The sequence below is a fragment of the Nasonia vitripennis genome, chromosome 4, assembly GCF_009193385.2.
Source record: "Nasonia vitripennis strain AsymCx chromosome 4, Nvit_psr_1.1, whole genome shotgun sequence".
NCBI lineage: Eukaryota > Metazoa > Arthropoda > Insecta > Hymenoptera > Pteromalidae > Nasonia > Nasonia vitripennis.
The window spans coordinates 27,465,796-27,483,318 of NC_045760.1; the positions used below are offsets into that span (position 1 = coordinate 27,465,796).

Here is a 17,523-nt window from a genome sequence, read left to right on the forward strand (position 1 = left end):
TTATTAATATTTCTACAATATGGTATGATATATTTTATTTATAAATTGAACAATCTCAAAATCCATATTTTTATATCTCTTATGCTAATGTGTACGACTCATATAATTCATCTATTAATTTATTGCAAAAAGATTCATATACCTATTTGTAATAAAATAACTTTCAGTTGAGAGTAAACCTGCCAATGACAAGTGTAATGGTGTGTGTAATTCTTCTGGTTGCCGTAATGAAGGTTAATTAATAATTTCTTTACTAAGTTGTTAAATTTATATCGATATCATTGAACAAAACAAAAATATTTAATAAATTTACAGCGGAATTTCTTTCAAAAAACATAAACCGTGCAGCAAATCCCTGCGATAACTTTTTCGAGTTCGCCTGCAGAAACTTTGTAAAAAATATTGAAATACCTGAAAATGCTGCTGGCATAACAATTCTGACAATAATGGATAAGGAATTAGAAACAAAAATAATCAATTTACTTAAGAAAAAAATTGCGCCAAGCGATTCAAAAACCGTTAAAAGACTGAAAATTCATTATCAAATTGCTTAGAGAAAGGTAAGTACTAGATGTAGTCAATTTAATTTTAATTATTTATATTATAAGTTAAACTAAGACTTGCCTCGGGAAGACCGATGGCCAAGCCAAGATCATTCTATTCTAAACTAAGACTAATTCACATTGCAGATACCATTGAGGCTATGGGGACACAACCAGTTCTTGATATACTGGAAAATTTAGGAGGTTGGCCAGTTTTGCAAACTAGTTGGACAGGTGATAAATACAGTTGGGAACATACTATAGCAAAAGTCAGTTCATTAGACTTAGAAAACAAATTTCCAAGCATGTTATGGATTGGCGGTGACTCGGCAGATTCATCGAAAACAAACTTGTAAATAGTAAATAATATAAAAAATCTTCATTTAATGAAATATTGATTGCATCGCTATTGTTTTTGACAGATCGATATTGCTCAACTTAATGTAGCAGACAGCTATTTTGCTGACGATGGTGCGTTAATTGAAAACTATGAAAGTTTAATGGTTGATGTTGCAGCACTAGTTGATGCGAATAAAGATGTAGCGCAGAAAGAAATGAAAAAAGTTTTGGACTTGGAAATCAAATTGTATAAGGTACGAAAACTGCGACGTAAGGATTGACAATTCTATATTATATAAGTAAATAGTACGACTACGATTTTTATTATTTACAGATTAAAACGCCTGTTGCTGATTTGCTGAAGCTTAAACCTACCGACAATCGTATGTCGGTAAAAGATTTATCTCAAAAGTATGATAAAATCAATTGGTTAAAAATTATAAATTCAGTATTAAATCCAAGCAACGAATCTGTGTACCCTAACGACATTGTTGAATTGAATGATCCAAATTACGTATGTCGGTTGGAACAATTGCTCGAAACTACACCGAAAAAAACTCTCGCCAATTTTCAACTTTGGCAAGTGATTGTTGACCTGATTGATTATATGCCAGAAGCCTTCGATGATAGGAAGCTTTTATTCAACAAGATTGCAGCAGGAATAGATAAAAAACCGAATAGAAACACTTGGTGTGTAAATAAAGTACGGGAAAGTTTACCACTTGCCGTGAGTTCCATGTATGTTAGAAACTTTGACAAAAACGTAAAAGATAAGGTCTCTGAACTGGTAAGCGATCTTAAATCACAAACCAGAGCATCGATAAAAAATATAAGTAATTTGATGAATCAACTTTGCAAAGTACACCATTGTCTCATTTCTTTAAAAAAAATGCGATGTTACAGTTGTCTTGGATGGACGAAACGACAAGAAAAGCAGCTTTGGACAAACTTGATGCAATGGACGCTTTAATTGCTTACCCGGATGAATTATTAGACGACGAATTAATCGACGCATATTATGCAGATGTGGAAATTCATCCTGGAAGCTTTCTCGGAGATTACTTGACGATTAATAGATTTGTTCTGAAAGATAATTATAGACGATTAAGAATATCTACTGGAGGGTCTGGTTGGATAGAAGAAGCAAATGTGGCAGTAATAAATGCTTAGTATGCCTTTTCCAGAAATAAAATAAGTAAGCGAAAAATATATTTAATCTGAAAAAAATCTATAAAGTATACGTATACAATACTGATTGTCTCTGTTTTAAAAGTTTACCGGCTGGTATTCTGCGGGGACACTTTTTCCAATCAGACCTACCAAAGTACGTAACTACGGTTCAACGGGATACGTGATAGGTCACGAGATTATTCATGGATTTGATCTTGTGGGATCGAATTACAACAAAGAAGGAAATATTGTTGACTGGTGGGATGAGAAAACTAAAAATAAATTCAACGAAAAGGCTCAATGTATGATCGAACAATACAACAACTACACCGTCGAGCAAGTTGGAGTAAGGTAAATTTTAGAAAATTTACTATCCTTAAGATAAAAAATTACTTTTACATTTGTAATTTTCTAAAAATAGGTGAGAGGAGATAAATCCATCACTGAAAATATCGCAGACAACGCTTACCAACAATGGGTAAACAGAAGTAACGTGAAGGAACCCTGTCTGCCAAATCTCGACTACACTTCGCAACAAATGTTTTGGATCAGTGCAGCCAACGTCTGGTGCGCCAAAGTTAAAGACGATGTACTTCGAATATTGGTTCAAGACGGCGTTCACAGCCCGAATATATCTCGCGTGTCAGTAACTTTTTCTAACATGGAAGAATTCGCCAGAGATTTTCAGTGTGAAATTGGGTGCAAAATGAATCCAGAGAATAAGTGCAGCGTATGGTAACAAGTGTAATGAAACGTGCAGTATATTGATTATAATATTGAAAATTAATATTGAAAAATAGAAGCAATGAGTTATTTATTTTCGTAGTAGCCCATACGATACTTTTCATACAACGCACGTAAAAAAGATATTTTTTCCTACGACATAAATTCTTACAAGGATGTCGTTAAGTGCTTCAGATCGGCAGTAAAAATAGAACGAATGCAAGCATAATTAACTCGAATCAAGTGTGACATTAAAGTTTTTTTTCATGACCGTGTACGTCTGGGATATTCGGTGAAAGTAACAACTGAAATTCACGCCTGATAAAGTTCGCCAACCTTGTCGCGTAAATTGACCTCGTGTCTCAAAATTAAGAATAATTTTCGTTCCCGATGCATCAAGGCTTTACAAATACCGATTCCCAGTTGAAAACTTCTTATTTTCTATATTAGCATACACTGCACACAAAAAAAGGTCACATCGTTCAACCTTCAGCTTCAAAAAGTCTGACATCCTTTGCTCATCAACCCAATTCAATAGCAGCTCTCTCTTTCTCTCTCTCTCTCTCTCTCTCTCTCTCTCTCTCTCTCTCTCACGAAACTTTGCGCCGTAATTGCATCAAGCGCGAGTTCGCAAGTCCGTTTGTAAACACACTGCAGCCGAAGAGCCCGAGAGAATAGACGGAACGCACACACCGGAGCTTTTACTCACGCGCCATTCGCGCAATTATGACTCCGAGAGTTTGCGACGCCTTCGTTTCCACATTCGCGAGTCGAAAAAGAAGATGAAGAAACAGAAATTAAATATACAGCGTTAAAAGCTTCACAGTAGAAACAGTAGAAACAGCCGAAGCCGTCCAGCCGTACATTAACCCAATCTCTCAAATTCCCTGAACCCGCCCGCTTCTACGTCACCAAACGCGCATAGCTCATCGTCATCGCGTCATCGCTTAAATAAGAAGCTCATCCAAACCCGCGGAATAAACCGGCGCGTACGTGTCCATCCAAACAAGAATAACGCGATGCACCAAAAGGCACACCGTATAGCAGTCCCGTCTGTTTATACCGCTCGACAAATCCCTCAGTACGCTTTGCCGAGCGAACGACAGAGCCACGCACACTCACACAGAAACGCCTCGTGCACACATCGAGAGAGAGAGAGAGAGAGAGAGAGAGAGAGAGAGAGAGAGAGAGAGAGAGAGAGAGAGAGAGAGAGACGTATACGGGGCGAGCGGCGCGTGCAGAGCCTTTGTAATGCCGAATCGAACGACATCGATACAATCGGGCGTCAGTGTCGCCGCGTTACTTTCGTCGATCGGACTTTACCCATCAGAGTGTGCGAGTAGTGCTGTGTGAAGCCGCGCGTGTTTTTCAGAAGCACGGTAGAAGCCCGTGACACGAGTTATCGTCTGCGCCGGAAAGCTGGAGAAACGGTGAGTCTGACTTTTAGAGAGAGAAGCCTCGAGCGCTGACGAGTGGATATTAATCGAGAGATCGGTTTTTGCGAGGCTGTTTATTCATCGAGCTCGAGACACGCGGTGCTGATGTACACTAATGTATTCGATTATAACGAGGAAATAAATTTTTGTAGGCTGTTTTTCATCGCGATCGGTCGTTTCTAACGATGGTTATCGGTATAAAAAATCGGTAAGCGGTAGTTTTCATAGTTTACATACGCGACTCACGCAGCCTAGGCGATAACGTGCGCCGCTCGCGTATAATGCAGTATAAGCTGCACACGTATGTGCCGGACTGAATATAATTGGGAGTGTGTTACTGCCGGCGGTTTAAATTGAGGTTTGAATGGATCGCCGGTTTATGGGATCGTTTTGTAGAAATGTTCTACAAAATTGTATTCTAGAAAATAAACCAAATTAAGCATCGGCATTGGTCAATATAACGAAATTTGCATTAAAACACGCAGTGAAAAAATTCACCTACACTCGCGATGAATAATTCATCGCCTGCAACTATACACACTTACTTATATAGTGCAATCCCCACATTTGGCGCTTTCGATTTCTGGCACAAGCTTACACGCAAAGCCCACTATATACATGTAGTGCAAGTCACTTCGATCGGCGCGCGCGCAAGACGCCGCAGCCTTCCATGTATAATACTGGCACGCTTTCGATCAGCGCAAAGCGCATCAGCTCCACCCACGCGTCACCTGTTATTCTCTCTCTTTATCTCCTCGTCGCATCGTCTGCTAGATCTGCTCGATTTCTCGGACGTATACAGTGATGTGCATTTCGCGGAAAGAAAGAGGATACGACACGACAATGTAGCAGAAGAAGAAGTAATGTGTAGAGAAGCGTAGCGAGAAAGTGAGGTTATGTCAGGCGCTTGTAAACAGTAGAGCGACGCTATACTTGCGGGGTATGTGTGTATAGGAGAGAAAACAATAATAGCAGCAGCGACGAGGCTCGTACGGCAATTAGTGATGCTTCTCGGTTTGTTTATACCGTTTTGTTCGCGGCACGTATGATAGTTAGCGAGGGTCTCTCTCGCCGCGCGCTGCGCGGAATTATAGCAGAAGCTTTTGAGTCGACGAGCAGCCTCAGGATGGAGTTTTGTGCGCGTGAATACCTCGTTGAATCGTTCCATTCGCCGGGATTGAACGACAATGATACTACTGGTGTCCGGAAAGGTGAATGTATTGAATTTTATTGCTCGTTTTGATCTACGATGCGTTGAGTAGTGGCTTTTGATGTGTGTCTGTGTCTTGTTCAACTATACTGACAATTGTTGCTGCACAATCGCTTTTGACGAACTTGTTTTAATTTTATAAACTATGTTGTTAAAATATTAGCCGCGTTCAGCTGTAGATAGCACACTTAGCCTTGCATAACGATAACGACGTAAACATAAACAATTTTAAAAATAGATATCATAGTGCACAGCATACGTATGTACACAACACTTAATTAGAACGTCACGACCGCGACCGAAGGAAGAAAGGACACCCGCCGCAAAAATAGAGAAATAAACAATGCGCTCAGCTCTCAGGACATTAATCAAAACTCGCCGTCGAGTTACTGCGGCAGACGTGTTTTTCTTTTTTTTTCCTGCAAGTCATCCAAAAGACAGATGCCCAAAGAAGTATACAACTCGAGCTTCTTCTCCTTTTTCTCTCTACGAGACATCTTCTTGAATGGTCAGCTCGACGATCGAGACGGCCTTGCATAAGCCTTAAGTCACAGACACACGCACACACAGATGATCGCGTGTGGATTTACATCGCAAATGACCGATTTCTTTCCGACCTCGATTAATTAAAATTTGACTGCTCGCGCACGATCCCGATGAAGAGACACGTCAGTTGCTGTACGTGGTATTTTCATTTATGGTTTTGATTATTGTGATGGTGTTGTATTGATATCGCTATTTGCCATGAAATTCGGAAGCTACACACGCAACGTGGGTTTACCGAACGTTGAACTTGAATTTCAAGGGACGAGATGTACGTTCGTCGACGTATAATAAGCACTGTAATTTCACGGCGTTGTTCAGGTTACGCGAATGATGCACTTCTAAAAATACCCTCGATTCACATAACAGCACGTGATTTTCGAGCCTATCGTTACATTCGACGCGAAAACCCATTATACGCTTTGTTTTTCCTCCGACTTTTTTTTATTAATGAGCGACGCTCGTAAATTTTCAAAAAAATCTAGAAAAATACGAGCCGCCGGTTTTTATGCTCTCCCGCTGAATTATATCGGCCGAGTGATTTAAATTTTCATTAAAAGTCTCGACAGCTGGAAAAAGTCTCGTTTTCATACATGATCCACGTAAGCCACTGATTGAGTGGATGAGCCTCTTATACACGTATACGTGCCGTGTTTTATCAAGCGCATGTGCGTCATTTACGTCATAATCATATACTTTCCGCTTTATTTTCCGAATTCGTGTGGGGCCTTGTTTTGATACAAAATTTTCGAAATGACTGTAATTCCAGAAAATAATTTTCGCTCTTGTATAGAATACAGCACCAGCGAAAACGTCAAAGGACAGCCGCTGCTCTCGCGTTTAATTAATTACGCGAAGCTTTCGCGGGAAATTTTGTTAAAAGTCTACTGTAGTCGTGCCGGATGACGCTTAATTAAAATAAACGCACACACAGGGCGCAGCTTTTCGGAAAAATCTTTTCCGGCGCATAAAATAAACTCTGTGTATGTGTTACAATTCCCCCCCCCCCCCCATTTCAAACACCAGAAGCATCAGAAAACACTAATTTCACCGATTGTTAACAGGTGTTTTGAGATTCGGTATAAAGCTCGTAGAGAAGGAATATAGTTCGATAGTTCCCTATTTCACTTAAAGCAGAGTCGAGTCTCGGATATTGTTGTTAACATTGTTTCGATAACGGAACGTCCGTCTCGGGATCGTTTTCGCATAAAGTCACGAACGAGCTCCAAGAGCACGTCAGAGTCGCTGCACCGGACGAGAGAAATGTGGAGAAAGAACGACGAGGTAAACGACTGTTTGTAGGCAGGCGCGATATCGATGAATAAAACAATGTGTCGGCTAATGTAAAATACGTGTAGTATCTCTCGTTCGATAACGACGAGCATGTGTATTACGGAAGAGGCCAGGGTTTGCGTGAACAAAAAAATGTGGTAAAAACGAGTGTATATAACTTCTGAAAAAAAATGCGCATATAATCTACATGCGGTGTCGTGTACGTATTTACAGCTTTTCGGAGAAAAACGGAAAAGCGCGTGTGTGTCTTTCTCTCTTTGATGGATTTTATGGCACGTCTGCGAAAAATTCAGTCGTTTATGAATATTTGACGACGAGGTATTAACGAATTTGTGACTGACGCTGGCGATAGTGGGTCAGAAGATTCGCGATAAAATATAAAATCCCTGTGTATCGTTTGCTATCTCTAGACCAGCGCTAGAGTCACGTGTGACAGGATGAAGACGGATGACAATGGAAAAGACAGCGAGCCGCGCATTTTGCTTGTGCGCCAAGTAATTGCAGATTAGCCTGTTACGAAAAAAAAAAGTATTTTTCTCGACATTCGTAACCCAGACATTTTTCACTTATTATAGCAGCGTCCTTATTTTTTCTAGTAAAAAAAATAATGAAGAAGAAGAAGCTGAATTAAGCAGATTAAACAATACAATGGTATAGTTTACCAAAAGTTCTCTCGCGACGCATACTGAGGACTTCATTAAATCAAAGCGGTTCCGAGTGGACGCATTAAAACTCGTTTAACAAGACTATTATTTTCACAAGTGCTCGTTCTCGTGTCCTAGAGAAAAAGTCTCTGGCTGTCCGTAAAAAAAAACGTTTTACAATACTTTAATATCGAGTTAGAAAATAACAATGTACGCGTTATTATAAGATCGTAAAGGCTTTGTTTAATCGGGCACTTGCAGTAATTCCCACTTTCTCTCCGGCCCCATTTACATTCTCATGCGCGTAATGAACATCATGTGCCATTCGACACACGCTTCGAAACCTTTCCGACCTTTCGTCCAACCGGAATAACGAATGGCTCGAGAAATATTTCATAAACGTATGTATGAATCGTTACAATAATAGCTTCTTTGAAAGGCCATGAATTTTCACTTATGGATAAATAATATCGTTGCTTTGAAAAGGTCAAGCAGAGGAGAAGATCCTCCGAGCGCTGCTGCACCGAATGCCAAAAGCCTTAAACAGGTTTAAAAAAAGAAACAAACCCACTCGCGTGCGGTCCTCCTCGAGTGAGTTCTTTGATCCAACGCCTCTAGTGCGTCGTTACTAAGGGCTGCAGTCGGTCTCTATCAAACGTTTCTTCTTCTCTCCTCTAAAGCAAAAAAAAAATCAAGGATCGTCATCGTATCCTCCAAAAAATTCCAACCGAATCCATCTCGCCGGTACTTTTCCTCACCGCAGAGAGCATACAAGGCATCATGATCTCTCGGTATATTATAGCACAAAAGTCGTCGAGCAGCCTCTCCGTCATCCTTGGCTTTTCCGCAGCGAACAGCTGAGAGAGTATCTCCCGGCAGCTGCTGCCGGGGGACATCACGCACAGCGATAGACAGGTATATATAAAAATCGGTGCCTTGCGCGCGCAGCTCGCTCACACCGAATGCCCATATAAAAGCCAAGTCCCACGCGGACCCAACTCAGCATTTCGGCCGGCGACTCGCTCTGTGCCACAACACAGTGCATTCGCTCGCAGTATATTTTCGGTTTCTCTCACGTCCATTTCAGCTCTCTCGTGTTTGTGATTTTGCGGAGAGGAGGAAGTAAGTGCGACGAGTACGTAGCAGTGCACGTGTGTTTTTTTTAGTTTGGATTTTGGAGCTGCTCTTGTGTCGCAGGGATCGTTGTGTGGATATAGATTAATTGTTGTTCGTAATTTGCTTTGTAAGAGAATCTCCTGCGGAATACCAAAGAGATCGTGTTCGGCCGTCAGAGGCTCTATGTGGGTCAAGGATCTGTAGAGTGAAATTTGAATTTTTCGCACAGTACGATCGAATCAGAATTATAAAAAAATATAATCGAATTTCACAACTAACTCCAAAATCCAAACACATAACGCACGTCCACAAATTACGCGAGAGTCCTCGCATTGTCTACAATAATCTCTCGACGTTTTACCCAGAGCGCAGTAGTATACCGTATATCCTATACACACACACACTTGCTCCACTCACACAAGTCGGAGCCACGTGTATAGACGCATCGCTCGGCTGCACATCGTGTCTTCCTTTATTCCTCGGCGTCAGTAGCGGTTCTGCTCTTCTCGACACTAGTACGGCCAGTACACAGCGTCGTGACCATGGAAACCAAAGACTTGAGTGAGTAACTTTTTTTCTGCCTCTCCATCTCGACGATTGATATGCGCAGATTGTATGCGGTGGACTTGCGTATGGACGATGTTATTGTGTGTACAAACAATCGATCGTGTTCATCGACTCGATTTCACTTTCAAGTTCTAGTTCAGTAACGTTTTAAGGAAGGATATTTTAATCGTTTTACAATCGGTAAGCAAACAGTGCGTTTTACGGTGCTTCGGCCGTTGAAACACTCGAATTTATCAAAGCGGGCAGGATTAGAATGACAAAATCATGGCAGAGTATATACACTCCGCGAAGAGCCATTCATTCTTTCGTAAGTCAACACGCCAGGCAGTTTATGTGCTTTGGATTCGAGAGACTGTTTGAAGTATTTAAAGTCTGCAAACGTCTGTTTTAACACAATATTTGAAATCCAAGCGCTCGCGCGTTTCAACTTCGAAAACGCGGAACTGGGAATCCCCGGATAAAAAAGGTGGCGCGTATCCTTCATTTTTTTTCTCTCGCAAATTTTTCGCCTTAAAATATTCAAATGCGTGGGAAGGTCGTCTACGGGCGAAATTATTCGAATTCCACACCAGAGGACAAAAACTTCAATCACCGTCTCGAGGAATATCCTTATCTCTAATGACATAGGCCCGGGATGTATATTTAAAACGAAATTATCATCGCGCGCATTAGTCATCGAAACTATTGTCTCCTGCCACTGTTATCAAACGGTAGTCGGCGTAATAATTGCACTCGTTGAAGTATCGCCTGACTAACAAACGCTTCCTTCAAAGGAGTGACACATTATACGCAGCGACGATGAAAGTCGCTGAAAAGAGTAGCGACTTCAAGGTTTCGTTGGTAAAAAAAACTTGGAAGCGACGAAAAAGTTAGTTAAATAGCGATTAATTTTACAACGCAAGCGTGCGAATATTCAAGACACTCGATGTTTTCAATCTCGCGGACGACTTACTGAGAAAAATCGACAAAGTAGAGATTCTGTACACTATAGTAATTCAAAATTTAATAGTGATTACAACATTTTTCGGCCCTCTTAGTCAGGTTGTGATAGATCTTTTTATACTTTACGTGCTATTCGGATTTAGTAAAAAAAAAATCGATTTCTAAACTAAATCATCGAATAATTTCTATAAAATACTGTCGTGTCCCTATACCGCTACAGTTTGTAGTAAAATTCTGCTCATGTTTACTATATATTTTCCCCGAAGAAAAGAAAAATACGCCGGTGAAAAGAGCGGAAAAATGTCGGCCCCGTCGGGAAATCCATCGCGGAAAACGTCCCCGCCTTGCGGCTTCATATCGGCTTCTCGTCTTCTTCTGCTTTTTTTCTAAAGGCGACACGACTGCACGGAGATGAGTCAACGTCAGGTCAAATAAAGTAGCTGCTTCTTTCTCTCGAAATATTGATTTCGTAGCAAACATATATACAAGTTATAATATCGACGTTGATTAGGATTACAAGAACAGAAAAATTATGCATTGATTATATACCTCGAGGGTGTGCAATAAGAAAACTGTACGCGTACAGTGTTTTGAATTCCGAAGTAAATATCTCGCACTGAAGGAATACCCGAAGCAGAACAATTCCGACATTCCCGCGATGTATATAGCCTGCGGTTATGCGAGAAAGTGAGGAAAGATATAAATCGAAAATGCCATATACGCCGAGTTATGTCTTATTTGAGATACGATGAAGCGTGAAATCCATAGATGTATCCGTAATTATACATGAAATATAGCAACATCGATTCAATTATTTTGATCTCCGCCAATTCGACCTATATTTACTGGAATCGTGCAGTGTAAAGTTGGCTAATGATCGATGATTTTTTCGGTGCAAAATAGATGTAAGTTGTGATTGTCGAAAAAAAGTGCACATCGCGTAAAGTGTTGCAGAGGATTCTTAATTATTTCCTGATACGAACTGCTCGTTCGATAAGCAATAAGCATCCTAATCAGTATTTTCATTACACACACGTTCGATCTTTATCGAAGACTATTTTTACGCATCGATTAATAAAATAGAGAACAACGATTATACGATCGAGGAAAAATACAAAAATATCTGAGGCATTATGCAACAACCCTAATCTAATTTTCATAACACGTTATGTTGGAATTGTAAAAACACGAAAATATAATCCTTGATTGATTACTCTTTTTTCAGTCGCGCACGTTAGTGTAGAATAAAAAAGTGTAGATCCATTACTCGTATTATCATCATCTCGCGTGTAATCCAGTTAATGTACAGTATATACAGCTGAGCTATCGCTGCAGAGGAATAAACTAGTAAATCTCGTGAAATTATTCCACGGCTCGAAAAGCGTTGAATATCCCATAAATTTGCGCAACGTTCGCGCATTATAACGCATAAATTAAAATAGATTAGAAGAAGGTATAGAGTATAGAGCTGACGGTGAGGACAAAAAAAACGTAGCGATGCTGCGAATGCGTATACGCGCTTGCCTTGAATTCAAAGTTTTTGCTCGACTAATCGATTGAACGCTTTTTACGATAAAAATAACCTGCTTTTGTTAATGGCTGAACGTACTAAAAAATTTGTTTTTTCCTAAATATATCGTCTCAATTTTATTCGATTACTCGAACATGGAATCGTCCTTTCTCAACAACGATATCAGTTTCAATTCAAATCAACGATTAGGCTCTCATGAAAAGGAACGAAATTTAAAAAAGAAAATGATTTCTCTAACCCGCGTAAAGAAACTTGTTACAAAGTATACCACCGCTTTACAAGTATACAAGTGGCGTAGAACAAGCCATTTATTTGCTCACGCTCGGATGCTCGCCGGTCATTAATTTTCTATATAAATTTAGCAAAACGAGCTTGTACACGTGTGCCGGGAATTTTTATACGCGTATAAGGCATTGAGAAACACACACTGCGTCTGCTTTTCCAATTTCCAAAGCGTACATACACACATGCTCTATCGCCCTACGCTATTGTGTGTCACGTAGTCGTTGTGACATTTGCGCGGGAATTTCGAAATCGGCTGTAATAACGATTTTTATTGCGCTCGTTTCGAGTTATAAAACACTGGTTTGTATAGTCGCGCGATTAATGCAGATTTCGATATTTTTTTATGAACACTTATCTTGTAAATTACTTTTTTCTCTCTTACCACCGCTGCGGTCGAGTGAGTAATTGATTCAAGGTTCAACAGTTTCGTCTCCGAGTCGCTGTTTTGATCGGTATAAGGAAACACCGGTATATACCGATTTGAATACTTTGCAAAAAAAGCGAATATCAATGACTGTTAATTCATAGCAAAAAAATTACCGATTAATCGAACAAACGCTGTATACAGTCTTCCAAAAATAAAAATCAACGTCGCATTCGATGTTCACACGAAGTAACATCGTGATCTTTTTCATCGGCGATTAAAATCAATAATGTTAGTGGATGAGAGCAGCAACACCAGCGAAAATGTACTATTAAATACTCCGCGATTTATATTCCCAGCGTAGTGCTTGTGCGCATCGTGTTTAAAAGAGCCGTTCGTAAAGCAATCACGTGTGCGACATTATGAGTGGCCCATTGAAAACGTTTATTTTTACTATATCTATACACCGCAAAAGCTCATCTTTATCGCGAAAGAGGGAGATTTATTTTTTCAAGACTCGCCGCTCGTGCCATTTCTCGAGTAAACATTGAAAAACAATGCCGGACTGCTTTGAAGGAGTGAATTTGTTCACCACGTGTTAAGCAGAAGAAATTACTTTGTTATTAAATTGCGCTCATTTCAGCTAACTCGCGCTAACGTCATTTCTGTCGAAGTCTTTTTGTCTTGCATAAGTTGTAAGAGTGATTTACATGAAAACCGCGAAGTCGTTTTATGCTTCCTTAGAGTCACGATTTACCTGAAGCTGTGCAAGATGACATCCCGCGTGTGTAAGAAGGTGTCGCAAAAAGAGATGTTGATCGGCCTAGCGGATTATTAAATTTTCCTAGTATTTTATCGCTCGTCTTAGTACTTACTCTCTGTGTTTGAATAACGCGATAAAATTATTGAGAGTCGGCCTTGATCCCACGAGACTTATTTGCATTTGTTTATTTACTCGGTAATTTTCTGATGATTGTGATCGACGTTTTAGAGGTCAGAAAACGCTAGAAAGATAGTAAATATTTGCTATGTGCGTTGCCTAGTCGTTAGAAATTTCACAATAATATTGATTTTCATATGCATCAGCTGGTTTTTATTTCGAGTATCGAAGTGTCTGCATAAACAAGCATCGAAATGATTCACGCGTCGCTGTGTTTAAATCTTACAACGTATTTACCAATCATTATAAGTTTCTTCACCAAAATCGATACCACACTCCATACGGTCCATCCAATAATTATTTAACAAAATATTCATCGATTCTTTATTTATTGCCTTGTTTTTTGCCGATAACTCTAAATGTCATCGACGCTTGACTTCTGGCTCGCAACGACCATTTTTCCAGACACACACACACTCGATGAAAACATTCGACAAGATCAACCACAACGAGCTTCTCTTATCTACACATTCGACACAATAACACCAATCCTAACAATAAGATTCAATCGCGTCTTCGTCGCCCCGAAATTCTTAAACTTGCTTATCGTTCGGAAAATTTATCCGTCATGAACCAGATTTTTAGCCAAACTCATAGTAACAGAACCGAAGCTTCATATTGCACTCGTCCATGTGTGCACGATTTCGTTATCAAACAGCGTCGAGTATACAGCCGCGCTTTCGTTTTATCGTGTGGCCAGTGCATCGCTGGAAGAGGAGAGAAAATAGAATACGATAAAAACGTCCTCTCGCGGCTCTGCTCGTACTAGTTTGCCTCCGGATTCGAGGGTGTCTGGACACGAACAAAAAAAAAACTCAACACTAGTCTCTTCGTCGTCGGATGATAAGCAGGTAAAATTAGCTGTGCGTAATACGTCTTTGAATTCTCATGAACTGTCGGTTCGTGTTTCCTTTTTTCATTAGAGAGATAGAAGCTTTTTACTGGGACTTTTTTTCGAATCTCGCGCGCTCGCGAATACGTCAATATAATGTAGGAGATTTTAGAAGCTTTCAAGGCAAATCGAAGACGGTATTGTCGCAATGGCGTGCGAATTTAAAAAAAATTTTCGGGACCTGCGTCACTACGTTGTATACAGTGAAATGTTCGATAAAATATTCTCGACACACGTGTACGATCAATGAAATATTCAGGAATTTCACTGCATCGTTTTGTCCGCGCACTTTTTCGCAAATTCGATATCATCGGCCATTTCGAATCGCCTTATACGCGATGAATTATTGATGAGCGACTGAAAAATTATCTCGATCAATCACTATACCAATAATTCATCGATTTTTTTTTCAAAGGCATTATTTATACAAGTACACAATTTCGACTTACGTCAGAGCTGCTCATCTCGTCGTCCGAAAGGACGAGATACCGATCTGGTGAGGAACACACTTCCCGATGTACGAAAAATACAAGCAGAACTCAGGAAAAGACCTTCGACATCCGCGATCGCGTCCGGCACCGCTAATATTATACACGCACTCGCAGACGAGGATTCCTTAATGACGGCTATTAAAATCTCCCAACGATATGTGACGCAAGCCTCGACCGGCCACTTGTTGTCGCCTATATTCGCGCGCGACTGTATGTAGCCCTGCTTGTGTTATCTGCGGCGACACGTGATTGTTTCTGTGCGTATGTATGTGTGTGTGTGCGCGTGTGTGTGTGTGTGTGTGTGTGTGACCTCGTAAATCATTGTTTGGAGATATACCTTCATTGGATGAAAGGTGTTGCTCGGGTTGAAGGGAGTTTGATTTTTTTGCGTATTTACACGAAAACATGATTACGATCGTTTTTATCGATAGCGCCTAATTAAATCGTTATCCGCCAATCGCCGATACTCTCGAAACGATTGTTTATTATCTGCAGAACCGATAAAAGCCGAGATCGGTTAACAAAACGCCTCGTGCACTAAAGATAATCCTTATTCCCCCGCAGAAACAATGTTGACCGACATGGACCAACTGCCGTCGATCAAGCTGGGCGACTTCACCCTGGAGTTCGAGCTCGGTAACCCCAGCGTCGAGATCCAGGAAGTGGCCAAGAAGGAGCTCCGTGAGACACCCGACATCGTCAAACAGGGTGTCACCGAACTCAGAGAACTCCTCAAAGGTAAAGTACCATCACAACGACGATGATTCGAGAAGATCGGTCATCTAACCGATCCCCCCTATTTCAGCCGAACCCGATCTCAAGTGTCCCCTGGAGAACGACGCCTGGCTCGTAAGGTTCCTCCGGCCCTGCAAGTACTACCCCGACTCGGCGCTGAAGCTCGTGAGGAACTACTACAGCTTCAAGCAAAAGCACTCGAACGTCTACGAGAGCCTGAAGCCCAGCAATGAGGGCAACATCTTCGCCCACAACATCCTCACGGTCTTGCCGAACCGCGACCAGCACGGCAGGCGGATCCTCATAATCGAGCTCGGAAAGAAGTGGAAGCACAATGAGGTCACCCTCGATGAGGTCTTCAAGGTATTGTCATTACAAAAGTATCTATAAGTCCTCGAAGATCGGTATGTGTATAAAAAAATCGATATTCGTTTCAAGGGCTGCGTGCTGTACCTCGAGGCAGCGATGCTGGAGCCTACGTCCCAGATCGCCGGTGCCATAGTCATCTTCGACATGGACGGCCTGTCGCTCCAGCAGACGATGCAGTTCACGCCCCCGTTCGCCAAGAGGATAGTTGACTGGCTCCAGGACGCTGTTCCCCTCAGGATCAAGAACATCCACATCGTCAACCAGCCCTATATCTTCAACATGGTCTTCGCTCTCTTCAAGCCTTTCCTCAGGGAGAAGCTCAAGAGCAGAGTGAGTCGCATTCAGATTACGTACTATCTATGATATGAGTAACGTTTTATAGTCGAGGTGAATACGCCGAACTGTCATCAGAGCCGCGTTGCAATCTGCTCTTTGTCACAATGCAGCAGCGGATAAGCAAAAATACTGACATTTAAAAACTCCTTCCAGATCATCTTCCACGGAAAGGACCGCAAATCGCTCCACAAGTACATCTCGCCCAAGAGCCTACCCGAGTGCTACGGAGGCAACCTGCAAATCCCAAGGGTGACCGGTAAACAGTGGCTGGAGCTCCTCATGATGTGCGACAAGGAATTCGACGGTAAATACACAACGATTAACATCAACTTTTTCTCGATCATCAAAAATCAAACGCTAATCCCAACTCTTTTCCTCACTTGCAGCGATCAACTCTTACGGCTACCCCAAGAAGTAGAAGCCGATCGAGATCGAGCGAAGCGTTCGCCGCTGGGCCATCCTCGTCGTCGACACTACGCAAAAGTATTCCCGAGCGTTTTTGCGCGCGAAATATAAAAAATAAAAAAACATATCTCCGCGTTGCCGTTGATCGGCCGCGTCTACTTAACGGTTAAAAAAAAAAACTCTCGGTGTTTCGAAGGACAATGGAACAAAAGGAAAAATTAACGCGCATCAAAGTGAGAGAGAACTTAGCTTCTTATAGCGACTAAGTTTTTTTAACGATTACACCCATCGATACGTACGAAAGCTCGACCCGAGATAAGGAAGAGCTCGTACTTATCGACACGCTGTAAAGGAACGGTTATTATTATTATTATTATTGTTAATGAATTATTATCTAATTTTAATTACTGTGTAAATTAGGTAAGGTTGTACACTACGTAAGGATAATTATTACGAACGATATGTAGCCGAGTTTTTATACGCGCTTTAATAAACGTGAATTGTATATTAGTGATGAAAAAAAAAAGAAAGATGATCATGCAAACTGCAAAAACGAGTATTTTTTCTTGATATTTACATTCTTTTCTCTCTGATTATGTGTCTGCGATAATAATAAAGCTGTATAGAAACGTTGTCGTCGTTGGAGATGA

General features: G+C 40.9%; 3 protein-coding genes across 9 annotated transcripts in view; 2 read left to right on the top strand and 1 right to left on the bottom strand.

The window, feature by feature from the left end:
* The window catches only part of LOC100122632 (alpha-tocopherol transfer protein), a 40,274-nt gene extending 25,016 nt beyond the window's left edge, over positions 1–15,258 (bottom strand). Inside the window, exon 1 of one of the 3 annotated variants that reach the window (XM_031930751.2) lies at positions 14,987–15,258. In XM_031930751.2, the coding sequence (XP_031786611.1) occupies positions 14,987–15,001 (15 nt within the window). In that variant the 5' untranslated portion in view covers positions 15,002–15,258. Of the gene's footprint in view, positions 1–13,462; positions 13,628–14,986 lie in introns of those variants that run through there. The other 2 variants (XM_031930752.2, XM_032598899.1) reach the window with 2 other exon arrangements.
* LOC107981779 (neprilysin-2-like) lies at positions 1,237–2,873 on the top strand. The gene is made up of 3 exons (XM_031930755.1): positions 1,237–2,076; positions 2,155–2,402; positions 2,473–2,873. Exons 2-3 carry the CDS (start codon positions 2,352–2,354, stop codon positions 2,788–2,790), a joined length of 369 nt encoding a protein of 122 aa, XP_031786615.1. The 5' UTR covers positions 1,237–2,076; positions 2,155–2,351; the 3' UTR covers positions 2,791–2,873.
* On the top strand, positions 3,864–17,426 carry LOC100120907 (clavesin-2). Of its 5 annotated transcripts, XM_003427180.5 has the most exons (7): positions 7,182–9,022; positions 9,382–9,577; positions 15,593–15,766; positions 15,834–16,126; positions 16,202–16,462; positions 16,622–16,772; positions 16,855–17,426. In XM_003427180.5, the coding sequence occupies exons 2-7, from the start codon at positions 9,559–9,561 to the stop codon at positions 16,884–16,886; spliced, it is 930 nt and encodes a 309-aa protein (XP_003427228.1). In that variant the 5' UTR covers positions 7,182–9,022; positions 9,382–9,558; the 3' UTR covers positions 16,887–17,426. The 5 variants fall into 5 exon arrangements, with proteins under 5 accessions (XP_003427229.1, XP_003427230.3, XP_003427228.1 ...); XM_003427181.5 differs by lacking the exons at positions 7,182–9,022; positions 9,382–9,577 and adding an exon at positions 3,864–4,204; XM_003427182.5 differs by lacking the exons at positions 7,182–9,022; positions 9,382–9,577 and adding an exon at positions 4,881–5,421.
* The last annotated feature ends 97 nt before the right edge of the window (positions 17,427–17,523 follow it).

Bases quoted from the DNA above. Each gene is read 5' to 3' on its own strand.
- LOC107981779 (XM_031930755.1), top strand. From the start codon at position 2,352: ATGTATGATCGAACAATACAACAACTACACCGTCGAGCAAGTTGGAGT. The intron at 2,403-2,472 runs GTAAATTTTAGA...TTCTAAAAATAG, and splicing joins GTCGAGCAAGTTGGAGTAAG to GTGAGAGGAGATAAATCCAT.
- LOC100120907 (XM_003427182.5), top strand. From the start codon at position 5,256: ATGATAGTTAGCGAGGGTCTCTCTCGCCGCGCGCTGCGCGGAATTATA. The intron at 15,767-15,833 runs GTAAAGTACCAT...CCCCTATTTCAG, and splicing joins ACTCAGAGAACTCCTCAAAG to CCGAACCCGATCTCAAGTGT. The intron at 16,127-16,201 runs GTATTGTCATTA...ATTCGTTTCAAG, and splicing joins CCCTCGATGAGGTCTTCAAG to GGCTGCGTGCTGTACCTCGA.